General features: G+C 48.0%; 1 protein-coding gene across 4 annotated transcripts; it reads left to right on the top strand.

Moving 5' to 3' along the window:
- Nucleotides 1–16: 16 nt before the first annotated feature.
- Nucleotides 17–24,532, top strand: CPNE9 (copine family member 9). Of its 4 annotated transcripts, XM_068558538.1 has the most exons (21): nt 17–1,343; nt 1,884–1,924; nt 2,043–2,089; nt 2,164–2,267; nt 2,770–2,806; nt 3,028–3,030; nt 3,289–3,365; nt 7,387–7,450; nt 7,567–7,670; nt 7,868–7,972; nt 12,514–12,555; nt 13,319–13,394; nt 13,503–13,556; nt 13,981–14,042; nt 14,776–14,822; nt 15,760–15,941; nt 16,183–16,310; nt 21,026–21,128; nt 21,837–21,894; nt 22,270–22,343; nt 24,160–24,532. In XM_068558538.1, the coding sequence occupies exons 1-21, from the start codon at nt 1,051–1,053 to the stop codon at nt 24,343–24,345; spliced, it is 1,887 nt and encodes a 628-aa protein (XP_068414639.1). In that variant the 5' UTR covers nt 17–1,050; the 3' UTR covers nt 24,346–24,532. The 4 variants fall into 4 exon arrangements, with proteins under 4 accessions (XP_068414639.1, XP_068414636.1, XP_068414638.1 ...); XM_068558535.1 differs by lacking the exons at nt 17–1,343; nt 1,884–1,924; nt 2,043–2,089; ... (2 more) ...; nt 3,289–3,365; nt 7,387–7,450 and having other exon boundaries at nt 2,363–2,806; nt 22,270–22,382; XM_068558536.1 differs by lacking the exons at nt 17–1,343; nt 1,884–1,924; nt 2,043–2,089; ... (3 more) ...; nt 3,289–3,365; nt 7,387–7,450 and adding an exon at nt 4,163–4,210 and having other exon boundaries at nt 22,270–22,382.
- The last annotated feature ends 210 nt before the right edge of the window (nt 24,533–24,742 follow it).

Here is a 24,742-nt window from a genome sequence, read left to right as displayed (position 1 = left end):
AGTTATTTAGAAGGTTCTCCCTGTCCTCCTTTTTGCTGGGGGGAGGGGTACAGATGAAGCAGGAAGGGAACTGGAGACTTGGGTGTTCCCCTTAACCCCTGAGCCATGAGAGTCTCTAGTGAGATGGGGACATGTAGTCATAGGCTGTTAAGGTGGGAGCAGTGGTCCTCAGGCCTGAGTGGGCCCTAGTCACCCCTGGGGAGCCTGTTTATCCATGCAGATTTCCAGAGCTGCCTGAAATTCAGACTTGAAGTTGCTGAGATCTTCATTTAGCTGGGAAGGGGGTGGGGAGAATCTTCATTTTTGACAAGTTTAGCAGACTGGTACAGGTGACCTGCAGCCCCTGCGTTCGGTGAGGGATTGGCTTCCAGGGCTTTGGAGGTAGTAGGTGATGTGGGGAGGATGGACCTGGCTGACCACCTACCGTGTGACCTGGAGTGGGTTGCATCTTCACAGAGTGTGTCTGCATCTCTTAACACCATGAAGTCATGCGGGTTCAAGGACATGGACAAAAGGTTTTGCACAGTGCTGTAACAGCCACCATTTACTGACCTCTGACTCTAAACACAAAAGAGGTCATCGGTGTGAATGCCAAGAAGAAGGAAATAATGCCGGTGAACATTTCTTGAGTATTTACTGTGTACAATCCCCTGTGCTAAATCCTTTCTGTGGATTATTCTCCATGAAATTTTACAACACCCTGAGTAGGTGCTATTAATGGCCATTCTACTAGTGAACTGACTGAGCCACAGAGATGTTAAGTAACTTGCCCAAGGTCACGCACATGTGTAACTCTTCAGAGACTGAGGGAGGGAGGACGGGAGTGGGAAGGAGGAGAAGCAGATTGTTGAGGGAGCGGCTCAAGAAGAGGAATCGACCCCAACGCCCACCAGGTATCTGGAACCCTTCAGCTTCGGGGACAGCTCGCGGGGATGGGTGGGGGCACTGGGTTTCGCCCCGGGGAAACGCGCTGGGAGGACTCTCCCACCTCGTGGGTTGGAGTTCGAATCTGTGTAAGGTTCCTGGCCTGCTCGAGGCTGCTCCAATGGGATGGGGGCCACCCGCAGGGCCGGGCGGGGCTGTGTTGCCATCTGGAGGCGCTGCGCCGCCGGCCACAGTGAAGGCGCGAGCAGCAAGGGTGCGCGCAGGGCTGGAGGGAGTGCAGCCTCCGCCGCCAGCGCCGCGGCGGCACTTGGACCGACCCCGCCGCCGCACCTAGCAGCTCCGGCGGACCCCGTCTCGCAGCCTGCCGCAGCTCCGGCCAGCCGACCAGCCATGTCGCTCAGCGGAGCCTCTGAGCGCAGCGTCCCGGCCACCAAGATTGAAATTACCGTGTCCTGCCGGTGAGCGGGCCACGCTGGGGAGGGCTTAGGCATTGCCCCAGCACCACCCAGCTCCGGGGCTTAACGCGGAGAGGGGCTAGACCGCTGGGGGAAGCAGCATTCGGGAAGGAAAATCGCGGCTGCAGACTCGGGAGTCGCTAGCGGACTCGGGAAGGGGGTTCCTGGAACAGCTCCAACCACAAAAGAGGGCTCAGCCTGCGGCTTCAAGGGACGGGTCTCGGGGGTCCAGTAGGATCTGCGCCCCAGGAGGGCAAAGTTCTGGGGGCTAGCCCTCTTTCCTGGGCCCTTGGAGGTAGTCCAGTCCGCAGAGAAACGGTTCTTGGGCGGAGATTTCCGGTGTTGTCCGGGGTGCTGACAACGCGGACCCCCCCCCCACCCCCACCCCTACCTCACCCCCCCCCCCACAGCCGGAGGTAGTAACGGGGGAGGGGAGTGTGATGTGAGCCACATGCCTCCCCAGGTGCCCGTGTCTGGGCAGGTTCGAGGCGATGGGCTCCAGAATGATCCACCCCCTGTCCGTCTGTCTGTCCCTTTCTCTAGGAACCTGCTGGACCTCGACACCTTCTCCAAGTCCGACCCCAGTAGGCGGCACCAGGGCCAGGAGGGAGGGAACTTGGGGTCCGGGAAAGACTGAGGGGCGGGGAGGGGGTGCGGGCCGACCTGAAGTCCTTCCCTCCCCGCCCCCGCTCCCGCTTGCAGTGGTGGTGCTTTACACGCAGAGCCGGGCCAGCCAAGAGTGGCGGGAGGTAAGTCCTAGAACCCTCGGCCAGTCCGGAGCCGCCCCTGGGAATCACCTGCTGACTCTCCGCTCTCCATTCAGTTCGGACGGACCGAGGTGATCGACAACACGCTGAACCCAGACTTCGTGCGCAAATTCGTTCTCGACTACTTCTTCGAGGAAAAGCAAAACCTGCGCTTCGATGTGTGAGCCCCGCCCCGGATCTGGCTTGGACCGCCCCCCGACCTGGATCCGCCCGAAATTCCGGCTGGCTCCGCCCCTCCTCGGCCCCCCGCCCCCCCGCCCCCGGCCTGGCTCCACCCCCAGGCCCAGTTCTGTGGCACTCTGAAGGGCTCGGCTCTAGCCTTAGCTCCGCCCACAAGTCTAGGTTGGCCCTGCCCTTAGGTCAGATCCAACCCAGTGCACTCCCAGGCCTAGTCCTGACCACAACCGTTCTCCCTAATTTGGCTCCGCCCCTTCCCAAGCCCTACCTCTGACGTGACCCTGCCCCCAGCAGACCCCGGACTTGGCCTCGCCCCGGGTCTGACTCACTCTGACGCCGACTCCTGCCCAAAGGAGGTCCAGGTTGAATTCGCGTCCAAGGCTACCCCTCCCTCCACCCACAATTTTAACCTGGACTCGAAATCCGACTCCTGTTCCAGGCTCTCCCACCAGCCCCGCCCCATGTTGGTCCCACTCTCTTCCCAGGTATAACGTCGACTCCAGAACCAACATCTCCAAACCGGTGAGCGACCGTTCACTCACGGGCTGGCTGGGCACACAGGCGGCGCTCAGTGTGTGTTAAACGACCCTCCTTAGAACCCTCCTCCCCCTCAAACCCGACTCGACCTTCTTCGGCCCCGAACCTGCCCTCCCCGCCCTCCTCTCCTGCTCCTGCCTCGGTTTCCCGCCTGTGCCTCTTACTGACTGCTACTCTTCCTTCTCGACTGCTGCGGGGACCCTCAGAAGGTGAGGCTGAACGGGGCTGGGCGGGGGCGACATGTGTGGTGTGTGAAAGGTGAGGGGTGGGATGGTATCTTGGCTTAAAGTGATGGCGAGACTAAGAAGGGCAGCTTTCCTGGGGACCCCGGGCCTCCTTTAAAGCCCCGGCCCCGTGGTTCCGCTGCCTCCAGTCGCCGTGGTCAGTGCAGCAGCGTCACCAGGGCTGGGCTGGGACTCTGCGCCGCCAGCCGGTCCTCGCCCCGCTGACTCTGTATCCCGGCGCAGGATTTCCTGGGACAAGCGTTCCTGGCCCTGGGAGAGGTGATCGGAGGCCAGGGCAGCCGAGTAGAGCGACCCCTCACGTGAGCTGAACCTGAAGGGGAGCGGGGGAAGGGTGGGCCTCCAAATTCTCCTCCTAAAGACACAGCTGACCCGGTATTGATGGAGGCTGGGATTCCCCTGGTCAGGGGCCTTCAATAGCTTCCATCACCCTCCTGGGAAAATCCAACCTCCAGGGCTTTGCTCAAGTCAGTCTCAGGCCTGACGGATCTTCTGTCTCTCTCTTTCCTCACCCTTTTCTTTCTTTTTCTAAGTCTGATTCAACCTTTAAGATCCACTTTCAAGCCTTTCTCCTCCAGGAAGCTTTCCTCACTAAGTCAAGTTCTCTGGAATTTACATTACATTCACTCACTAAATATTTATTAGCTCGTTTTGTATGCTATACCCTGTGCTAGGCACCAGGGATTTATCCATTCCACAAACACTACTGGGCATATACTCACTGTATGTCAGCCACTGTTCAAGGGGCTTGGGTTGCAATGGTGAACAAAACAAAGGTTCCTGCCCTCAGAGAGCTTATAGGGGGAGAAAAACAGTACAAAACTGACATAATAAATAAGTAAATTACATAATATATTAGAAGACATTAAGTATTGAGGAATAAAGACAAAGTAGAGCAGAATTAGGGGGACTGGAAATGCTGGGTGGGTAGGTGTTGCAGTGTTCAACAGAATGCTTGAGTAGGCCTCCTAGAGAGGTAACTTCAGAGCAATGACCTGAAGGAAGTAAGGGAGTGCGCTGTGCAGATATCTGGAGGAGGAATGTTCCAGGCAGAGGAAACTGCCAGTGCAGAAGTCTGATATGTTCAAAGAGCAGCAAGGAGGCCAGTGTGGGTGGAACTGCGTGAGCAGGGGGGAGAAAGGAGAAGGTGAGTTTGGAGCATTGACAGTTAGAGCCTTGTAGCCACTGGAAGGACTTTAGTTTTTACTCTGAGTTGGAAGTCACTGGAGGGTTCTGAGCAGAGGATTGATATGATCTGACTTGGTTTCAAAGGATGCTGCCGGGTTGAGACTAAACCTTGGGTGGACAAAGGTAGAAGTAATCCACGGTGCTAGCAGTGAAGGAGGGGAGAATTGGTCAGATTCTGGATATATCTTGAAGGTGGAGCCAACAGATTCCTGACAGATTGAATATGGATGTGAGAGGATAAGAGGAGTCGAGGATGATACCAAGGCCTTTGGCCTGAACAAATGGAAAGATGGAGTTGCCGTAAACGATATTTTTTTTTAAAAAGTGAGGGAGGAGTGAGCTGTGGGAGGAAGTCAACCAGGAGTTCAGTCTGACATGTTGAATTTCATAATTTTTATTAGACATCTGAGTGGACATGTCAAATAGGCAATAGGAAACGTGAATCTTAGGTGCTCTTTAAGGACATGAGATTAGATGAGATCACTAAGGGAGCGAGGAGAGAGGGAAGATCAAGGACTCCACGAATTGGAGCTAGAAAGGGAGGCTGAGAAGGATCATTAGTGAAATGGGAGGGTAACGGAGAGCAGGTGGTGCTGTCCTTGTCCTGGCAGCAAAGTGAAGGATGTGTATCAAGGACAAGAGAGCGGCCAACCATGTCAAATGCTGCTGCAGGTCAAGTAAGGTGAGGATCGAGAACTGGCCATTGGATTTAGCCAGATGGAGGTCGCCGGTGACGCTGACAAGCAGAGTTTTGAAGGAGAGATGGGAGTGACAGCCTGGTTGGGGAGGTTTAGAAGAGAATGGAAGAGAGGAATGGGAATTAGGAATTTTTCAAGCAGTTTTGCTGCAAAGAGGAGAAGAGAAAAGGAGGGGTGGCTGGAGAGGGAAGTGAGAGCAAGAAAATAGGTTTGTAATATTTTAACATGAGGAAAATTATACCACATTTGTATGCTAATGGGAATGATCCAGTAGAAACTGAAAATTTGACATAATAAAAAGAGGGGAGGGACTTCCCTGGCGGTCCAGTGGTTAAGACTCCACGCTTCCAATGCAGGGGGTGCGGGTTCAATCCCTGGTTGGGGAACTAAGATCCCACATAACGTGTGGCTTGGCCAAAAGAGAAAAAAAAGGGGGGAGAGTTGATAGAGTGATGTCCCTGTGCAGGCAAGAGGGAGGGTGTGGAAAGTAGCACACAGTGGAGGGGTAAATAGGCACATGGATAGTCATTTATAGCAGCGGTAGGAAGGCCTCGTTGTTGGAGAAGATACTGGAGGCAGGGTAGGTGCGTGGTGGGTCTGTGGACATTCTCTTCTGGTTGCTTCAGTTTTGTCAGTGAAGTAGGAAACAAGGTCATTGGCTGAGAGTGAGGATGGAGGAGGAGGCTTTTTGGGTTGAGGAGGGAGGAGGGAGAGTGAAACTGCCATCTCGCAGAACTGGAAAAGTGAAGGGACTCGGGGTGTACAGTATGATTAAGGACCCTCTTGAGGTTTGTGGTCACACATTTAAAATAAAAGCAATTAGCACGAATGTGTGTTTTCCTCTGGCCATATTCAGTTGCACAGGTGTCATACGGGTTAGGCAGAGAATTGGATTTAACTAGGGCTGTGGTTCTGCCAGATAAGTATATAGAAGTGAGAGAGGGCAAGGGAAAAGAAGTAGGATGCAAGGGAGTGATTATTATAGTCCAGAGTGACTGGAATTCACACTGGGTGATGAGATGAGGGAGAACATTAAGGAAGCAAAGAACAGTGAGAAGGCAGTAGGATCAGCGACTCGGTTCTGAATGTGCAGGTGAAGAGTCCCTGTACTCATTACACTCTGTCTTTTTAAAGCACAGAGAGTCAGAGATCAAAGGAGCCAAAGAAATGGTTCAAATTCTCATTTTAAAGATGGGGAAAACCACATAGCAAGCTGGAGTCAAAACTTGAACTGAGAATACTCCTAACCTAGCTTCCTCTCTACCACACTTTGGATCCCTTGGGGGTTAGGGTTTGCAGGCCCATATCAACAGCATCCCTGACTGCTTGGAGACCCAAGGCAAGTTGGGGATGGGTGTCCTGGTATGCACCCTTCAGGCACATGGAAGTGTCCCTTCTTGGGTCAGAAGAAGATAAGGCTGCCCTGGACTTTTTTTTTTTTTTTTTTTTTTAAGATTTATTTATTGATTAGCTGATTGATTGCTATGTTGGGTCTTCGTTTCTGTGCTAGGGCTTTCTCCAGTTGCGGCAAGCGGGGGCCACTCTTCATCGCGGTGCGCGGGCCTCTCACTATCGCGGCCTCTCTTGTTGCGGAGCACAGGCTCCAGACGCGCAGGCTCAGTAATTGTGGCTCACGGGCCTAGTTGCTCCGCGGCATGTGGGATCTTCCCAGACCAGGGCTCGAACCCGTGTCCCCTGCATTAGCAGGCAGATTCTCAACCACTGCGCCACCAAGGAAGCCCCTGCCCTGGACTTTTTGATCTCACTCTTCACAGTCTTCAGAAAGCACAGCATCTTTGACCTAACAAACCAGCCCTTTTGCCCCAGATCTGGATAGAAATTCCTCTCCCTCGTTAGGATTGCTACATCACGCTCTACTTGCCTATTGGCTTTGACATCCCACCTTCCCCTGGAAGTTCCCTGAAGGCAGGGTCTAGCAGAGCTGGAAAGTGCCAACTGGCCAATTCAAACCTAGAACAGTGTCTGGTGTATTGTAGATGAAGAGTCTGCTTTGAGAAAGAGAACCACCTTCATATCTACCAAGCTTACCAACTGCTTTTCCTTCCATGCATTCATTCTGATCTCTTCACAACCCTGAGAGGTGGGCAAGATTCCCATTAAATAAAGAGAAAACCAGGGCCTAAAGAAAGGGAAAATAACTTGCCCAGAACTCTAAATCCTATTTCTTTCCTATGCTACCATTATGAGATGTCCATGTAGGCTAGGTTAACCCCTTCCTTCCAGACTAGAAACCTTCCCCAGTCAAAGTCAGGTCTTTCCCCACCAGAAGCCACCTAGGACAGAGGTGGACATACTCGGGACTGTCAGTCAATGACAGATTGGCTCCCCTGACCTACCCAATCCCAGATTGGCCACCCCAATTCTTGTTTCCTACTCTTCCCCCCTCCCCTCACAAAGAGGCTTTTTCTGCTTCCAGGGGTGTACCAGGCAAGAAGCGTGGCACCATATTGCTGACCGCAGAGGAGCTTAGCAATTGTCGGGTCAGTAAGGGCCACATACTAGACCCAGGAGGCTCTCTTCTCTCCCCAAATTCCCTGTAGTGGGCTGTCTGATTTTGTGAGCAATTTGAGTGTCAATAGCCCTATTTCATCCATAGGATATTGCCACCATGCAGCTGTGTGCAAACAAGCTGGACAAGAAGGACTTCTTTGGGAAATCAGACCCCTTCCTCGTGTTCTATAGGAGCAATGAGGATGGCACGTGAGTCACTGCCCCCACTGTGACCATGGGCCCATTAGGGCTCTTAGGCTGGGACATCTTAGACTCCACCAGGACCTGAGCCCAGAATCCACTCAAGGCAGCGCCTGATATGTGCTTGAATCTCCAGGAGTATCAGGCCCTGTCTCTGGGCTCAGTCCTACCCCAAAGGCAGGTTCCAATCCTCCTGTCCTCTCCAGGTTCACCATCTGCCACAAGACGGAGGTTGTGAAAAACACGCTGAATCCTGTGTGGCAGCCCTTCAGCATCCCTGTGCGGGTATTGTGCAATGGAGACTATGACAGGTCTGCTTCAGCATAAGCTAAGGAGTAAGGGGACAAGGGCGTGAGAGTGGGGTTCCTGGGCCCAAGAATGAAGGTAGAAGGGTCATAATAGTGTTGGAGGATCCTACTCAGTGAGACAGAGTTTTGGACATGGAGATGGGTGCATGGGGAAGCAGACGGATAGCCACATGGATGAATAGGTGGATGGATGGATGGATGGATGAAAGGGCAAATGAACAAATGAGTGAGCAGATACATGGATGGGTGGTCAGATGAATAGATAAGCTGGTGAATGAATAGATGGGTATATGGATGGGTGTATAAGAGGACTGGTGGGTGGGTAGAGGGGGAGATGGATGAATGGATAGCAGATGAATGGATGAGTGGACTGATGGGTGGATTAGTGGAGGGACAGATGATGGGTGGATGACTAAATGTGTGAGAGGATGAATGGGTATATGAGAGATTGGTGGTTGGTTGGAGAGGCAGAGGGATGACTGAAAAAGCAGGAGGATAAACAGGTGGAATGACAGGTAGATTGATGGATAGACAGATGAATGGATGGTAGAGGGAATGGATGGATTAGTGGATGAATTAGTTGGTGGATGAGTGTAAAGTAGATGGATAGGCTGACCATATGATCTAACAAGTGGGCAGTGGGAAGACAGGTGAGTGGGTAGAAGGATGCATGGGCATATAAGTGGATGGTTATGTAGAAGAATGGATGATCAGATGGACAAATGTCAGATGGCTGGGTGTTTGGTTGGATAGATGAATCCTTCTTGATAGAGGAAATGCTTTCAGTTTTTCTCCACTGAGAATGATGTTTGCCATGGTTTTGTCATATATGGCCTTTATTATGTTCAGGTAGGTTCCCTCTATGCCCACTTTCTGGAGAGTTTTTATCATAAATGGGTGTTGAATTTTGTCAAAAGCTTTTCTGCATCTATTGAGATGATCATATGGTTTTTCTTCTTCAGTTTGTTAATATGGTGTATCACATTGATTGATTTGCATATATTGAAGAATGCTTGCATCCCTGGGATAAATCCCACTTGCTCATGGTGTATGATCCTTTTAATGTGTTGTTGGATTCTGTTTGCTAGTATTTTGTTGAGGATTTTTGCATCTATATTCTTCAGTGATATTGGTCTGTAATTTTCTTTTTTTGTAGTATCTTTGTCTGGTTTTGGTATCAGGGTGATGGTGGCCTCATAGAATGAGTTTGGGAGTGTTCCTTCCTCTGCAATTTTTTGGAAGAGTTTGAGAAGGATGGGTGTTAGCTCTTCTCTAAATGTTTGATAGAATTCACCTGTGAAGCCATCTGGTCCTGGACTTTTGTTTGTTGGAAGATTTTTAGTCACAGTTTTAATTTCCTTACTTGTGATTGGTCTGTTCATATTTTCTATTTCTTACTGGTTCAGTCTTGGAAGGTTATACATTTCTAAGAATTTGTCCATTTCTTCCAGGTTGTCCATTTTATTGGCATATAGTTGCTTGTAGTAGTCTCCTAGGATGCTTTGTATTTCTGCGGGGTCCATTGTAACTTCTCCTTTTTCATTTCTTATTTTATTGATTTGAGTCCTCTCCCTCTTTTTCTTGATGAGTCTGGCTAAAGGTTTATCAATTTTGTTTATCTTCTCAAAGAACCAGCTTTTAGTTTTATTGATCTTTGCTATTGTTTCTATTTCATTTATTTCTGCTCTGATCTTTATGATTTCTTTCCTTCTACTAATTTTGGGTTTTGTTTGTTCTTCTTTCTCTAGTTCCTTTAGGTGTAAGGTCAGATTGTTTATTTGAGATTTTTCTTGTTTCTTGAGGTAGGATTGTATGGCTATAAACTTCCCTCTGAGAACTGCTTTGCTGCATCCCATAGGTTTTGGGTCGTCGTGTTTTCATTGTCATTTGTCTCTAGGTATTTTTTGATTTCCTCTTTGATTTCTTCAGTGATGTCTTGGTTATTTAGTAGCATATTGTTTAGCCTCCATGTGTTTGTGTTTTTTGTTTTTTTCCCTGTAATTGATTTCTAATCTCATAGCACTGTGGTCGGTAAAGATGCTTGATGCAATTTCAATTTTCTTAAATTTACCGAGGCTTGATTTGTGACCCAAGATGTGATCTATCCTGGAGGATGTTCTGTGTGCACTTGAGAAGAAAGTGTAATCTGCTGTTTTCGGATGGAATGTCCTATAAATATCAATTAAATCTAGCTGGTCTATTGTGTCATTTACAGCTTGTGTTTCCTTATTAATTTTCTGTCTGGATGATCTGTCCATTGGTGTAAGTGAGGTGTTAGAGTCCCCTACTATGATTGTGTTACTGTCGATTTCCTCTTTTTTTTTTTTTTTTTTTAATAAATTTATTTATTTATTTACTTTTGGCTGTGTTGGGTCTTCATTTCTGTGCGAGGGCTTTCTCTAGTTGCGGCGAGCGGGGGCCACTCTTCATCGCGGTGCGCGGGCCTCTCACTGTCGCGGCCTCTCCCATTGCAGAGCACAGGCTTCAGACGCGCAGGCTCAGTAGTTGTGGCTCACGGGCCCAGTTGCTCTGCGGCATGTGGGATCTTCCCAGACCAGGGCTCGAACCCATGTCCCCTGCATTGGCAGGCAGATTCTTAACCACTGTGCCACCAGGGAAGCCCTCGATTTCCTCTTTTATAGCTGTTAGCATTTGCCTTATGTATCGAGGTGTTCCTGTGTTGGATGCATATATATTTAGAATTGTTATATCTTCTTCTTGGATTGATCCCTTGATCATTATGTAGTGTCCTTCCTTGTCTCTTGTAACATTCTTTATTTTAAAGTCTATTTTATCTGATATGAGTGTTGCTACTCCAGCTTTCTTTTGATTTCCATTTGCATGGAACATCTTTTTCCATCCCCTCACTTTTAGTCTGTATGTGTCCCTAGGTCTGAAGTGCGTCTTCTGTAGACAGCATATATTCGGGTCTTGTTTTTGTGTCCATTCAGCCAGTCTGTGTCTTTTGGTTGGAGCGTTTAATCCTTTCACGTTTAAGATAATTATCGATACGTATGTTCCTATTACCATTTTCTTAATTGTTGTCAGTTTGTTTTTGTAGGTCCTTTTCTTCTCTTGTGTTTCTCACTTAGAGAAGTTCCCTTAGCATTTGCTGTAGAGCTGGTTTGGTGGTGCTGAATTCTCTTAGCTTTTGCTTGTCTGTAAAGCTTTTGATTTCTCCATCGAATCTGAATGAGATCCTTGCCGGGTAGAGTAATCTTGGTTTTAGGTTCTTCCCTTTCATCACTTTAAATATGTCATGCCACTCCCTTCTGGCTTGTAGAGTTTCTGCTGAGAAATCAGCTGTTAACCGTATGGGAGTTCCCTTGTATGTTATTTGTCGTTTTTCCCTTGTTGCTTTTCAATAATTTTTCTTCTTCTTTAATTTTTGTCAATTTGATTACTATGTGTCTTGGCATGTTTCTCCTTGGGTTTATCCTGCCTGGGACTCTCTGTGCTTCCTGGACTTGGGTGGCTATTTCCTTTCCCATGTTAGGGAAGTTTTCGACTATAATCTCTTCAAATATTTTCTCGGGTCCTTTCTCTCTCTCTCTTCTCCTTCTGGGACCTCTATAATGCGAATGTTGTTGTGCTTAATGTTGTCCCAGAGGTCTCTTAGGCTGTCTTCATTTCTTTTCATTCTTTTTTCTTTATTCTGTTCCACAGCAGTGATTTCCACCGTTCTGTCTTCCAGGTCACTTATCCGTTCTTCTGCCTTAGTTATTCTGCTATTGATTCCTTCTAGTGTATTTTTCATTTCAGTTATTATATTGTTCATGTCTGTTTGTTTGTTCTTCAATTCTTCTAGGTCTTTGTTAAACATTTTCTTGCATCTTCTCGATCTTTGCCTCCATTCTTTTTCCGAGGTCCTGGATCATCTTCACTATCGTTATTCTGAATTCTTTTTCTGAAAGGTTGCCTATCTCCACTTCATTTAGTTGTTTTTCTGGGGTTTTATCTTGTTCCTTCATCTGGGACATAGTCCTCTGCCTTTTAATTTTGTCTGTCGTTCTGTGATTGTGGTGTTCGTTCTGCAGGCTGCAGGATTGTAGTCCTTGTTTCTGCTGTCTGCCCTCTGGTGGATGAGGCTATCTCAATAGTGCTTACTTTATAGAATGATTGTTAAATTAAATTAGTCTGTGAAAGTGTTGAGAACAATACCTGGAATATAGTAAGACTCAATAAGTTGTAGGGAATTCCCTGGCGGTCCAATGGTTAGGACTCTGCCCTTTCATTGCGGAGGGCCTGGGTTCAATCCCTGGTTGGGGAAATAAGATCCCGCAAGCTGTGCGGTGCAGCCAAAAGAAAAAAAAAAAAAGTCAATAGTAAAGTATAATAATGGCAGTAGTAGTAGTAGTAATAGTGGTAGTGGCAGTAGATAGTTGGGTATGTGCATGGACTGATGAATGGATAGGACGGATGGGAGGAAGTTTGATAGAAGGACAGATGGGTGGATTGGAAGATGATCTGTGCATAGTTAAGTGGGTGGGGGTGTCTCAGATTTATCATACACACCCAGCCTACGTTTATCTCCTGCATTTCAGAACAGTGAAGATTGATGTGTACGACTGGGACCGGGATGGAAGGTAGCACTGCCCCACATAGTACTGCCCTCTCCTATAATTAACACAAACAGTTCCCTGAAATATGTAGTACATTCACTAGGAACCCCAAAGTAGCCTTGGGAGCCAGAAAGGTTGATGACAGATGCCAAGTCCTTGGGTACAACTGATGCCCTCAGTTGTCTCTCTGGTACACTGTCTCTTCCCTTCTCTTCCCCTTAGCTTGGTCCCTCTTCTAGCCCAAGCCCCAGTGCCCTGCAGCCCAAGTAGAGGCACAGATAGTGGAAATAAAAGACTGGTTTCGGGCTTCCCTGGTGGCGCAGTGGTTAAGAATCCACCTGCCAATGCAGGGGACACGGGTTCGAGCTCTGATCCGGGAAGATCCCACATTGCCGTGGAGCAACTAAGCCCATGCGCCACAACTACTGAGCCTGCACTCTAGAGCCCACAAGCCACAACTACTGAGCCCGCCCACCACAACCACTGAAGCCCACACGCCTAGAGCTTGAGCTCCACGAGAAGAGAAGCCACCGCAATGAGAAGCCCGCACACCACAACAAAGAGTAGCCCCGCTCGCTGCAGCTAGAGAAAGCCCACAAGCAGCAACAAAGACCCAATGCAGCCAAAAATAAATAAATTTAAAAATAATAATAAATTAAAAAAAAAATAAAACTAATGAGATTACCTCCCAGTACTCTAATGGTTTATTTAAAAAAAAAAGACTGGTTTCAGAGATGGCTCCAAGCCACAAGCAGTTGTTGCTTACCCACCTCTGGTCTCATTGCAGTCACGACTTCATCGGTGAGTTTACCACCAGCTACAGAGAGCTGAGCAAGGCCCAGAACCAGTTCACAGTGTATGAGGTGAGAGCTCCAGCCCTGCCCAGGTTGCCCAGGCCCTCCACCCTAGTGTGCTCAGTCTGTGGTTCCCGTCCTCTGTTTCTCACCATCACTGTTATCTTCTTCACTTAGGTACTTAACCCTCGGAAGAAATGTAAGAAGAAGAAATATGTCAATTCGGGAACTGTGAGTACTCCCTAGAGCCCTGTCCCTCCCTGGATCCTTCTGTCTCTATCCCCACTGACATAGCATGACATGACAAATGTTGAGGGTATGGGAAAGCTGTTGGCACGGATTACTTGGATATAGTAATGTTGGATACAAGGTGGCACCATTTAAGATTTTGTTGTGTTTTGTTTTTAATTTTTTTTTCTCTCACCTAAGGAAATTGTTTTGAAATTTACTCTTTTGCAGATTTTTGGGGAAAACCTAAGTTATATTTCCCAATTTAATATACTTTTGGAAATCCAAACGTTTCTGACAGCTTCCCCTTTTTGCCCTTTCAGAAATTGGACAGGGTGGGGTAGGGGGTGAAATCAAGTGCCTCTTTCCCTTTTTCTACCCTAACTACACTTTCCAAAGTAGCAGGGCTGCCTCTTCTGTCCCGCAGGTGACGCTGCTTTCCTTTTCTGTGGACTCTGAATTCACTTTTGTCGATTACATCAAGGGAGGGTGAGTCACAGGCCAAGCTTTTGGCTGAAAGCCCAGCAATGAGTTACTCCCAGTTCTGAGCCTCAGTTTTACTATTCATTAATGGTCAGGGTCCAAAGAGATCATGAGGATAAACTTTAAAACACTTGGCAGACTACAAAGTGCTTTATAAAGTGCAGAGTGCCGCCCATCTTAGTTCTCTCCATGGGGCTGCCTTTCAACCCTAGCTTCCAGCCCGCCCTGGGAAGATGACAGACCAATGGTTTTCAAAGGTGTCCCCAGTAACCTTACTGGGGCCCAGACAGAAGATATGTCCAGGCAAGAGGGAGAAGCCAAGAGAGAGGGAAACGATAAGCAGGCTGTAGGGGACATCCTGCTTGGTTTAGTGGACGCAGGCAGACCTCAGAAAGTTACTTGTCTTCTCTAAACCTCACTTTTCTCCAGTGTAGAATGGAGCTGTTAAGTACTACTTCAGGACGATAGTAAGGGTTAAATTAAATTACATCGTGCATATTATGTCATGCAGCAGGCATTTAATTCTGCCACCTAAAGTGTGTTCAGTGGGCCAGCAGCACCTGCCTCACTTGGGAGTTTGTTAGAAATGCAGAATCTCAGGCTCCACCCAGACCATCCAGATCAGAATTTGCATTTCAACACGATTCCCAGGTGGCTCATGTGCATACTAGTGTTTGAGAAATCCCGGTATAGTAAGTTATTAGTCCCTCACTTCTCAATCCATCTATTTCCCCAACAGGACGCAGCTGAACTTCACAGTAGCCATTGACTTCACAGCTTCCAATGGTGAGGCATGGATGGGGGAATGGGGTGCGGAGGAATTCTAAGGAAGTCACTAGGGATTGGCCTGGATTCCAACCTGGGAATAAGAGTTAAGCTACCCAGGAAGCCCAGGCTTGAGGCAAGGCCCAGTCAGGCTCATACTGGGGCAGGAGTGTCGTGAGGAGATTACTGGGTGTAATGGTGGGAGAGGGTGCAGAAAAATAAGTGGGTAAATGGATCAAAGAAAGTTGAAAGGATAGATAGCTCTACATAGCTTGAGAAGCAGGTGAGTGAATGGATGGGAGGGAATAGGAGTGTAATGAGAGATGAATAGGTAAATGGGTGGATGGCTGGGTGGCTAGATAGATTTATAAACAGAGGGGGCAAATGGGTAGTGAGTGAGTACAGTGGGTTAGACAGGTGGATGCATGAACTGGTATGTGGGTGGACAAATGCTCAGATGTTTAAATTGGGGAAATGGATGAGTGGACAGGTGAATGGATCCATATGAGGATGGACAGGCAGGTGAATGAATGGGATGGATAGGGATGGATAGATGGATGAAAGAATATGGCTGTATTGATGGATGGGAAAGAAAGAGAAATAGCAGGTGAACAAGTGAATGGATGGATAGATGGATGGATGGTTAGGTGGGTGGATAGCTGGATAAGAGAATGGAGAAGCGGACGGATGGAGATGAATAAGTAGACTGAAAGATGGATTTATGGCCAGTGGATGGGTGAATGGATGGATGAGTAGGTGGATGAACTGATGGATAGATATAGGGGTTGGTGGATGGATAGATGGACAAATGAACATTTGGATGACTGGGTAAAATAATGAGGGAGTACATGGGTAAAGAGTGGGTGAATGGATAGGTGGATGGATGCATACAGTGATAGGCAGGTGAACTGATAGATCATCAAGATGACCATGAGGTGGGGCTCCTGTTTCCCTACAGGGAATCCCCTGCAGCCCACCTCCCTGCACTACATGAGTCCTTATCAGCTCAGCGCCTATGCCATGGCCCTCAAGGCCGTGGGAGAAATCATCCAGGACTATGACAGTGACAAGCTGTTCCCAGCTTACGGCTTTGGGGCCAAGCTGCCTCCCGAGGGACGGATCTCCCACCAGTTCCCCCTGGTATGGTATGGCCAGAACCTAGACTCCATGCCCTGGCATCTGGCCCACCCAAGTTGACAAGATTCTTCTGCTTATGTTTCTTCTAAGGGTCAAGGACCTGCCAAGGAGCAGGAGGAGCTAGGAGAAGGTGGCAGAGCAGGGAGGGGAGCAGGGTTGGAGTTTGGAGGGGACTATGAAAGACAGCGATGGAGAAAGGAAAGAGTGAGCTGGGATCAGCCCAGCAGGGCATCTTCCCTGACAGAACAACAATGATGAGGACCCCACCTGTGCGGGCATCGAGGGCGTGTTGGAGAGCTACTTCCAGAGCCTGCGCACAGTGCAGCTCTACGGGCCCACCTACTTCGCCCCTGTCATCAACCAGGTGGCCAGGTAAGGAAACAGGGTGGGGCTGGGGGAAATTAAGGGGACCGAGACAGTGAACTGACTTCCCAAGGATAGTTAGGACCACTCTTGGGTGAATCTGGGCTCTGGGGAGAAGGTGAAAGTTTCAGTGTTGGCCAGGCTCTGTTATAAAGAGGTTACATAATGCCTTATTCTGAGGTAGAAAGGGTGTCAACAAACTACCCCAACCCCACTCCCTGGGAACAACAACCCAGGCCTCAAGTTTGGGGAAGAGAGAAGGGCCTACAGAACAGCGGATAAGGCACAAGTTTTGGCATCAGACCTGGGAGTGATCCCAGGTCTACCACTCGCTAACCATGTGACCTGAAGCAACTTAGCTTCTCTAAGCCTCCATTTCATCCCTGTAAATAGGTGTAATAATGGATAACCGTAGTACCTTCTTTATGGGGTTATTGGGAATTTAAAATTGGATAACAATATAAGAATGATTAGGACTTCCCTGGGGCCCAGTGGTTAAGAATCCGCCTGCCAATGCAGGGGACACGGGTTCAAGCCCTGGTCCAGGAAGATCCCACATGCCGCGGAGCAACTAAGCCCGTGCGCCACAACTACTGAGCCTGAGCTCTAGAGCCCGTGAGCCACAACTACTGAGCCCACATGCCACAACTACTGAAGCCCGCACACCTAGAGCCCGTGCTCCGCAACAAGAGAAGCCACCGCAACGAGAAGCCCATGCACTGCAACGAAGAGTAGTCCCCGCTCGCCACAACTAGAGAAAGCCCACGCACAGCAAGGAAGACCCAACACAGCCAAAAATAAATATAAATAAAATAAATAAATATAAAAAAAAGAAATTACACAAACTCTTTAAAAAAAAAAAAGAATGATTAGCACAGTGTGTGGCCCATAGTAAGTGCTCATGGTAGATTAAAATGAGCTCAAGTTGCAGATTAAACTATAGAAGAGTAACTTCTAAAAACAAAAGAGTAACTCCAAACTTTCAGAACAAAAACATACAATGCAAAGAAAATCCAGCTCACGTAAGAAATGATTTTCTTAAATGCAGATAAAATAAAATGACAACTAAAACCAAACATATGTCAGTGAACCTAAAGTTTCTCTGATTGAATAAAAAATAATAAGAAAACCGTAGTATGCTAAATAGAAGAGGCCCATCGAAAACAGAGTACCTCAGAAAACTTGAAAGTAAAAAGATGAAACAAAAAAAGAGAATAAAAGTGGAAGGATTTCAGGGAGATTTATATGTCCAGAGACTTGCCTTTTCTCTAATAAAGATTAGTTATTTTCTAATTCATAGTGAGATAATAGTTTCTTTAATTACAAAAGTAACATAACATTGCTGTAGAAAATTTCAAGGATGGAGAAATTAAATAAGAAATCACCCAGAATATGGCCCGTGGGAATGTGGATGTATATATAGTTATTGACAGTCTTTTCCTTATGCAACCATAATGGCAGTCAAATTATATGTAACATTTCACTACTGATTTTTTCACTTAATAATGGAACCTGAGCACATTTTTTTGTTGTTATTAAACAGATTTCTTAAATATTATCTTGGGCAAGTTCACGCATTCATTCATTCAGTGAACATTCCATAAAGGAGAATGTAGCATGAATGTGGGCTGTGGGGCTAGACTAGCTAAGTTACACCCACTCTACCACTTACTAGCTGTGTCACTTTGGGCAAGACTGTTAACCTCTCTGTGCCTGTTTCCTCAGCTGTACATGGGGATAATAGTATCATAGAGCTGTCGTGAGGACTAACTAAATTAATATTTGTCAAGCACTGAGAACAGTGCCTGCCACACTGTTAGTGCTATAGGTGTTAGCTATTACTGGTACTATTATTATCATTATTACTATTCTAAGGGCATCTGTGTGTGCTCAGTTCTCTGCTGGGGCACTAGAGACTCACAGATCCATCAGATCTAGGCTCAGCCCTTGAGATCTCCTGCCTTGGTGCAGGAGACAGAAATATAAACAAATCATTACCTTCTGTAGGCCAGAGCTTCCCAGACTTTTCCAGCAAGTTGCCTGTTGGCAAAGGCAAACAACCGCTTCCCCTAGGGGAAACTGGGGGCACAGCTGAAAGCAGCCAAGCTGAAAATGTCTTTGAAATCCCCATATTTTATCTTAAAAATTCATGCAAATTTACATTCTTCTGATATTGTGTCCATGTTTGCTATAATTTGGGGGGGGGGAGGTGTTTTAAGTGTACTTAGAGTCATCTAGCTTTATCCACCAAATCATACAGTATAATGAGTGCTTCAGGTATCCTGTGACCTTGGGTTCCCCTTGGTACACATGCTGGTACCCTCAGGGGTGTGAGAACCCATTTGGATGGGCAGACAGCCCGTCTTGGTGGGTGGCACCCTAGAAGGCAGAGGGAGAAGGAGAGTCTGAGAGACCCAAGGCAGCCTAGTCGTGGAGGGGACTGACTGCTTGGCTGGGTGCAGAGGGCAAACTGGACTTTATCAGAGGAAGATGCACAGAGCAGGCCTGGCAGCAGGAACCCCATGTGAAAAGCCCAGAGGCATGAAGGGCCGGCTCGGTGAACAGTGAACAGTATACTCTGACCAGAATGTGCAGCGTGTACGGAGGAGTATCCAAAGAGCAGGCTGGAATGAAGACTGGAGGAATCAAGAGCTCAGGCTTTAGGTTCCGTTGGTCAAGCGTGGGCTTGGACCCCAGCTGCACCACCCCTTGGGGATGCTACTTAATGTCTCTGAACTTCACTTTTCTCATTTTAAAAATTGGAATAAAAAATGTGCCTACCTCATAGAATGGTGGTGAGGATTAAAGTAGATCACGTTATGTCAAGAGTGCGGCTGTGATTTTGATGATCACAGACGACTCTTTGTTGTTTCCTACCCCACAGCCAAGTGGGGCACAGACTGGTCTTCCCCAGCCAGTCACCCAGCTCCAGGTCTAAATGGCCTTGGGAATGCCAGGCATCGGCAAGGAGCCAAAGATGTACCTCCCGTGCCCCCAAGCCCTTCCATGCCCCCCAATGTCCTGGCTCACAAATCCCTTCATGAGGGGGCCATTGCCCACTGCTCCAGCCTCATCTCTCTTCTGTGGTCCTACGTGCACCGCCTAGAACACACTCTCTTGGTTTGCACATGCTATTCCTTCTCTCTGGAACACTTTCCCTTTACCCTCCCCTCCTCCCCCCACCCCACCTCCACCTCCACCTCCACCTGGCTAACTCCTACTCATTTTCAGGTCTTAGGTTAGATGTCATGTCCTCAAAGCCCTAACCTCACTGCATCTTAGTGGTGAAAGCATCCATCTCCCCCCAGGACAATGTCCAATTCTCTGCTGCATGCTCAGCACCAAACTTGGTGCCTGACACATAGCAGGTGTGCAATGATTATTTGCAGAACGAGTGAGTGACAGGAAACAGTACCAGCCCAAGCCTATGAGGAGGCTGCAGCCAGAATTCAGGAACGGATCATGGCCCACTCCCACCCTGGGCCCTGGGCAAAATGAACTGAAGCTATTTGAATTCTCCACTCTCACCACGCTTTCCTCCTTTTTTATATCAAGCTTAAATACCAGCACTGTCCAACAGAACTGTCTGCAATGATGGAAAGGTTCTGCATCTGTGATGTCCTGTACGGTAGCTACCAGGCACATGCAGATAGTGAGCACTTGAAATGTTGCTAGGGTGGACAAGGACCTGAATGCTTAATTTTATTTAACTTAATATAAATTTCAGTAGGGGCTACCTTACTGGAGAGTGCAACTCCATCCTTTCCAATCCACACAGGGCCCGAGACTGGAAATCAAGAAACCAGGTCTGCCACGGCCTTTGTGCTCTCTGAGGTCTCATTTTTCTTATGTGTAAAATAAGGGGACTAGAGTTAATGACTTCTGAAGTCCTCTTCAGGTCAAAAAATCTTGGATTCAAAGACTGATAGTGAGAGAAGGAAAAGGAGCTCTGGGAGCAGCTGTTAGACTGGCTGAGGACCCAGAAGCCTAGGCAATGGGATGTGGTCAGCAGAGGGGAGAAGGGAGAGAGGAGAAATGGGTGAGAGAGGGAAGAAAGGAGGCCTTCAGTCTTTGGTCTTGTTCTTGTATAAATACCAAAATCTTTCCAGGGCCAACAAAGCCCTGTGTGGTTTGGGCCCCGCCCCGTTTCAGTCACATGGTCCACTCTGCTTCCTTCACTTTCTGGGCTCCAGAAAGTGTAGGATTCCTCCAGTCCTGTTATGGGGCCTTTGTCCATGCTGTTCCTTCTACCTGGAATGATCCTCCCCCTTCACTTAGCCTCTTCTCCTTCCTCCTCTCCTTTATCCTCAAACATTGTTTCCTTAAAGAAGCTTTCACTGACCTGGGCCATGTCAAGATCCCCTACAGGACACTGTCATAGCAGTGTCTCTTTCTATCCCAACTCTCGTCACAAGTGCAATTCTATAGCTATTTCTGTGATTCTTAGATCAGCATCCCCTCTCAAGAGGACTGGGATGGATTTGTTTTTTCTCACTGTGAACCTCCAGTGCCTAACACAGTACCTGCTATAGTGAGTGCTCTATAAATGTAACTGGAGGGATGGTAGGTGGGGCAGGCAGCCAGGTCTGGGGAAGGAGCATGAGCTTCAGAAGCCCCAGTCCTTGCCCACTGCTTATGTGCTGGCTATGGAAGTTTTAGGGACAGGACGTTCCTTTGAACTCTCTGGGCTTTCAGCTGAATTCTGATCTTGGCCTCTCACCCAGGGCTGCAGCCAAGATCTCTGATGGTTCTCAGTACTATGTTCTGCTCATCATCACTGATGGGGTCATCTCTGACATGACACAGACCAAGGAGGCCATTGTCAGTGTGAGTCTGAGGAGGAGGGCTTGGCAGGGAGGGGTCACTGTTAATAACCGTGAAGGGGCTGAGATTTTACCCTACATGCAAGCTAACAAGTCAGCCTGCCAGTTTCATGGATGCTGGCAGCAGACACAAAAGCAAAGGACTTTGGGACTTCCCTGGTGGTCCAGTGGTTAAGACTCTGCGCTTCCACTGCAGGGGGTATGGGTTCGATCCCTGGTTGGGGAACTAAGATCCCACATGCCATGCAGCGTGGCCAAAAAAAGCAAAGGACTTTGCTATTCCCAGCAATAGCAGTAGCTCAACTATCAGCATTGGCTCTGATTCATTAAGTCCCACTTCCCACAAGATAATGTGCAGAGGGCCAGATGACACCTGTACCCACAGTGGGTTGCATTATAGAACAGGAACCCTGAGTGTAGAGAACCCGAGTCTCTTATAATGGGCAGTAAGTATGCCTTCCCTTTGTTCCAGTGTGAGATATTATACTGGACAGTAAACAAACCTGCCCTTTGCTCTACAGGAAGACACTGTATATTTCAAGGCAGTTACATATGGAGACATCCTTGAAAAGATAATCTGACACAAAGGGAATCAGTGCCTCTGCTTGTAAGATGTGCAGAAACATCACACACACACACAGAATTGTCTCCCAACAGTCCCTTCCCTTGTTATGCCTGCTCACCCCAACCATTTACCCTCTTTCCCTCACAGGCCTCCTCACTGCCCATGTCTATCATTATTGTCGGTGTGGGACCAGCCATGTTTGAGGGTAAGATGGGGGGTGTCCATGAGTGGGACCAGTAACTGGGGAAAATAGGGGAGGATCTGGGCACCCAGGCCTGCCTCATAGAAAAGATAGGATGGATGCCTGTGCTGGACTTTGGCCAAGTCACAGACCTTCTCTGAACCTGTTTCCTCATCATAACCGAGGCTGTTGATACAAATACTTCCCTCCTGAGGTTCCTGGGATGAAGGAATGCGTGGGAGGGCATAATAATAACTCCATTACAATGCCTAATATTTGTAGGACTTTGATACAACCGTTAGGCATTCTCCTGATGACTCCAAAGGGGAGCTAAGAGGGAGGGGGCAGCATGGGTTGGTGTGGGAAAGGCCAATCAGCTGAGGGGTGTCTTTTCCACAGCAATGGAAGAGTTGGATGGTGATGACGTGCGCGTGTCCTCTAGGGGACGCTATGCAGAGCGGGACATCGTTCAGGTAGACCTGACCAGGGAGAGGAAGTCATGGAGTCAAAAGGCACGGTGGGAAGGAGAGGCTAAGTTAGCAGCTATTCTCCTTTACTGCCTTCTTAATCACCTACCTTTCTTCCCTTCACTCTTTCAGCCTTCCTACATTCATTCAACAAATTCTTTTTGAGAAACAGGCAGGTTGCTGCAGCCATTGTGGATTCATAGTGTAGGAGATACCAAGGCTCCTGCCCTCTAGTGGAGGCAACCAATAATAATCACACATCTCATTAGATTGTGATAAGTGCTCCAGAGGGACTGCAAATGCCACAATGAGAGCCTATAACAGGGACCTGATTAGGTAGGGTAGTCAGGGAAGGCTACTACGAGGAAATGATATTTGAGCTGAAATCTAAAGGAGGGTATAAGCATTACAGGTAGAGAAGCAGCACGTGAGAAGGTCCTTAGGCTCAAAAGAACTTGCCCAATCATGGAGAAGGCAAGAGGCCAGAGTGGCAGGATCACAGGGAGTGAGAGGAAGAGGAAGCCAAGGCCTTGCCAGTCATGGTGAAGCTTAGAGCTTTGTTCTAAAAGAACTGAAAAGCTCTTGAAGGATTTTACGTAGAGAAGTGGGGTGGTCAGACTTCCATTTTAAGACATGCAGAGATGCTGCAGGACGGTGGATTATATAGCAGGGCAAGAGAGAAGGCAGGTAGACCCGTTAATGAGGAAGCCTTTGAAGTACAGGGGATTTGGATGGGAATGGAAGCAGTAAGGATGGAGAGAAGAAGCAGGTTCAAAAGATTATTTAAGAAAAATTTCCAGGAGTTGAAGATTTGATTAAATGGTGACAGGGAGTGATGGGGGCTTCAAGGATGATTCTCAGTTTTCTATACTGAGCCACTGGGTGAGTGATAGTCCCATTTACTGGGAAAGAGAAAGCTGGAGGAGGAGCAGATTTGGCAGACAAGCCTAGAATTCCGTTGTAAACACATTGGGCTTGAGGTATCTAAGACAAATGAAAGGAGATGTGAATATGGACAACTAAATATGTGGCTCTGGGCCTTAAAAAAGAGGTCAGGGATGGATGTATAAATTGGGGAGTCATCAGGGAACAGGTTTTTTTTTTTTTAAATTGAAGTATAGTTGATTTACAGTATGTTTCAGGTATACAGCATAGTGATTCAGTATTTTTAGTTTATACTCCATTAAAAGTTATTACAAGATAAAAGCTATAATTCCCTGTGTTATACAATATATCCTTGTTGCATATCTATTTTATTCATAGTAGTTTGTATCTCTTAATCCAGGGAACAGTTTGTAAAGTCACAGAAGTGTATGAAATCACCCAGGAAGAGAACTGAGAGAGAGAAGGCACCAGATTTAGAGATTAGGTAGACCCAGAGGACTGGGGGTGGGGGTGGGGGGAAAGGCATCCAGAAGGGTAGGAGAATCTAGAAGAATGTAATGTGTCAAGAGTGGGAAGTGTTCAGGAAGATTATGGTCAAATGTAATAGAAAGCTAAAGAGGAGTCAGCAAGATGAGGCTGACAATCATTGCCCTCTGGACTAATTTGGGAAAATGGTGCTGTTGACATCGTTAGTGAGAGCAGTTTCAGTAGACTACATGAAGCCAAATTAGAGTGGGTTGAGGGTGAACAGAAGGTGAAAAAAAAAGTGGGTGGAGAGAAAGCAAATGTAGAAAGCTCCTCAAGATGGGGGAGAGAGATAGTGTGATATTTGGAAAGAGATGTTAGCGGGTCAAAGAGGAAGCCTCCCTACTGCTGCCTTCCCCACTCCCCTCTCTTCTGTCCACCACCCACATCTGATTGTCTGTGCCTGTCCCAGTTCGTCCCATTCCGAGACTATGTCGACCGGTCAGGGAACCAGGTGCTGAGCATGGCCCGACTAGCCAAGGACGTGCTGGCCGAGATCCCAGAGCAGCTACTGTCCTATATGCGCACCAGGGACATCCAGCCTCGCCCTCCACCCCCTGCCAACCCCAGCCCGACGCCAGCTCCAGAGCATCCCTGAATAGCCCACCTATCCAAAGCCTAGCAGCCTGCTCACCTGCCCACCCACTGCTTCTGCTGAAAGCCAGAGGCACCTGGAACCCTGGACCTCACTGGGAGGCCAGCTTGGAGGATCGGTACTGGCTGGTCGAGCCCTCTGCCCCCCTCAACCATAGGAGGGCCTGGCACTCCTTGCCTTCATGCCAGTAATAAAGCTGATCTTTACTCCAGTTATGTCTCATGGGTCTTGGGGAGGGAGGGACCCAGGATCTGGGGCCACACCAAGAGAAGGAAGGGGCAAGGACGGTTTCAGCTAGGGTTCATCCCCATCCTAACACACATTCATCTAACACTTCAGACATTCTTCAAATACGTTAAGAAACAAGTGAATCTTTATGTGTGTACATTCTTTCTGAGGG

The sequence above is a fragment of the Eschrichtius robustus genome, chromosome 12 (assembly GCF_028021215.1).
Source record: "Eschrichtius robustus isolate mEscRob2 chromosome 12, mEscRob2.pri, whole genome shotgun sequence".
Classification (NCBI taxonomy): Eukaryota; Metazoa; Chordata; class Mammalia; order Artiodactyla; family Eschrichtiidae; genus Eschrichtius; species Eschrichtius robustus.
Note: the sequence above shows the minus strand (reverse complement) of the source record. Positions and strands in the feature narration are given on the sequence as shown.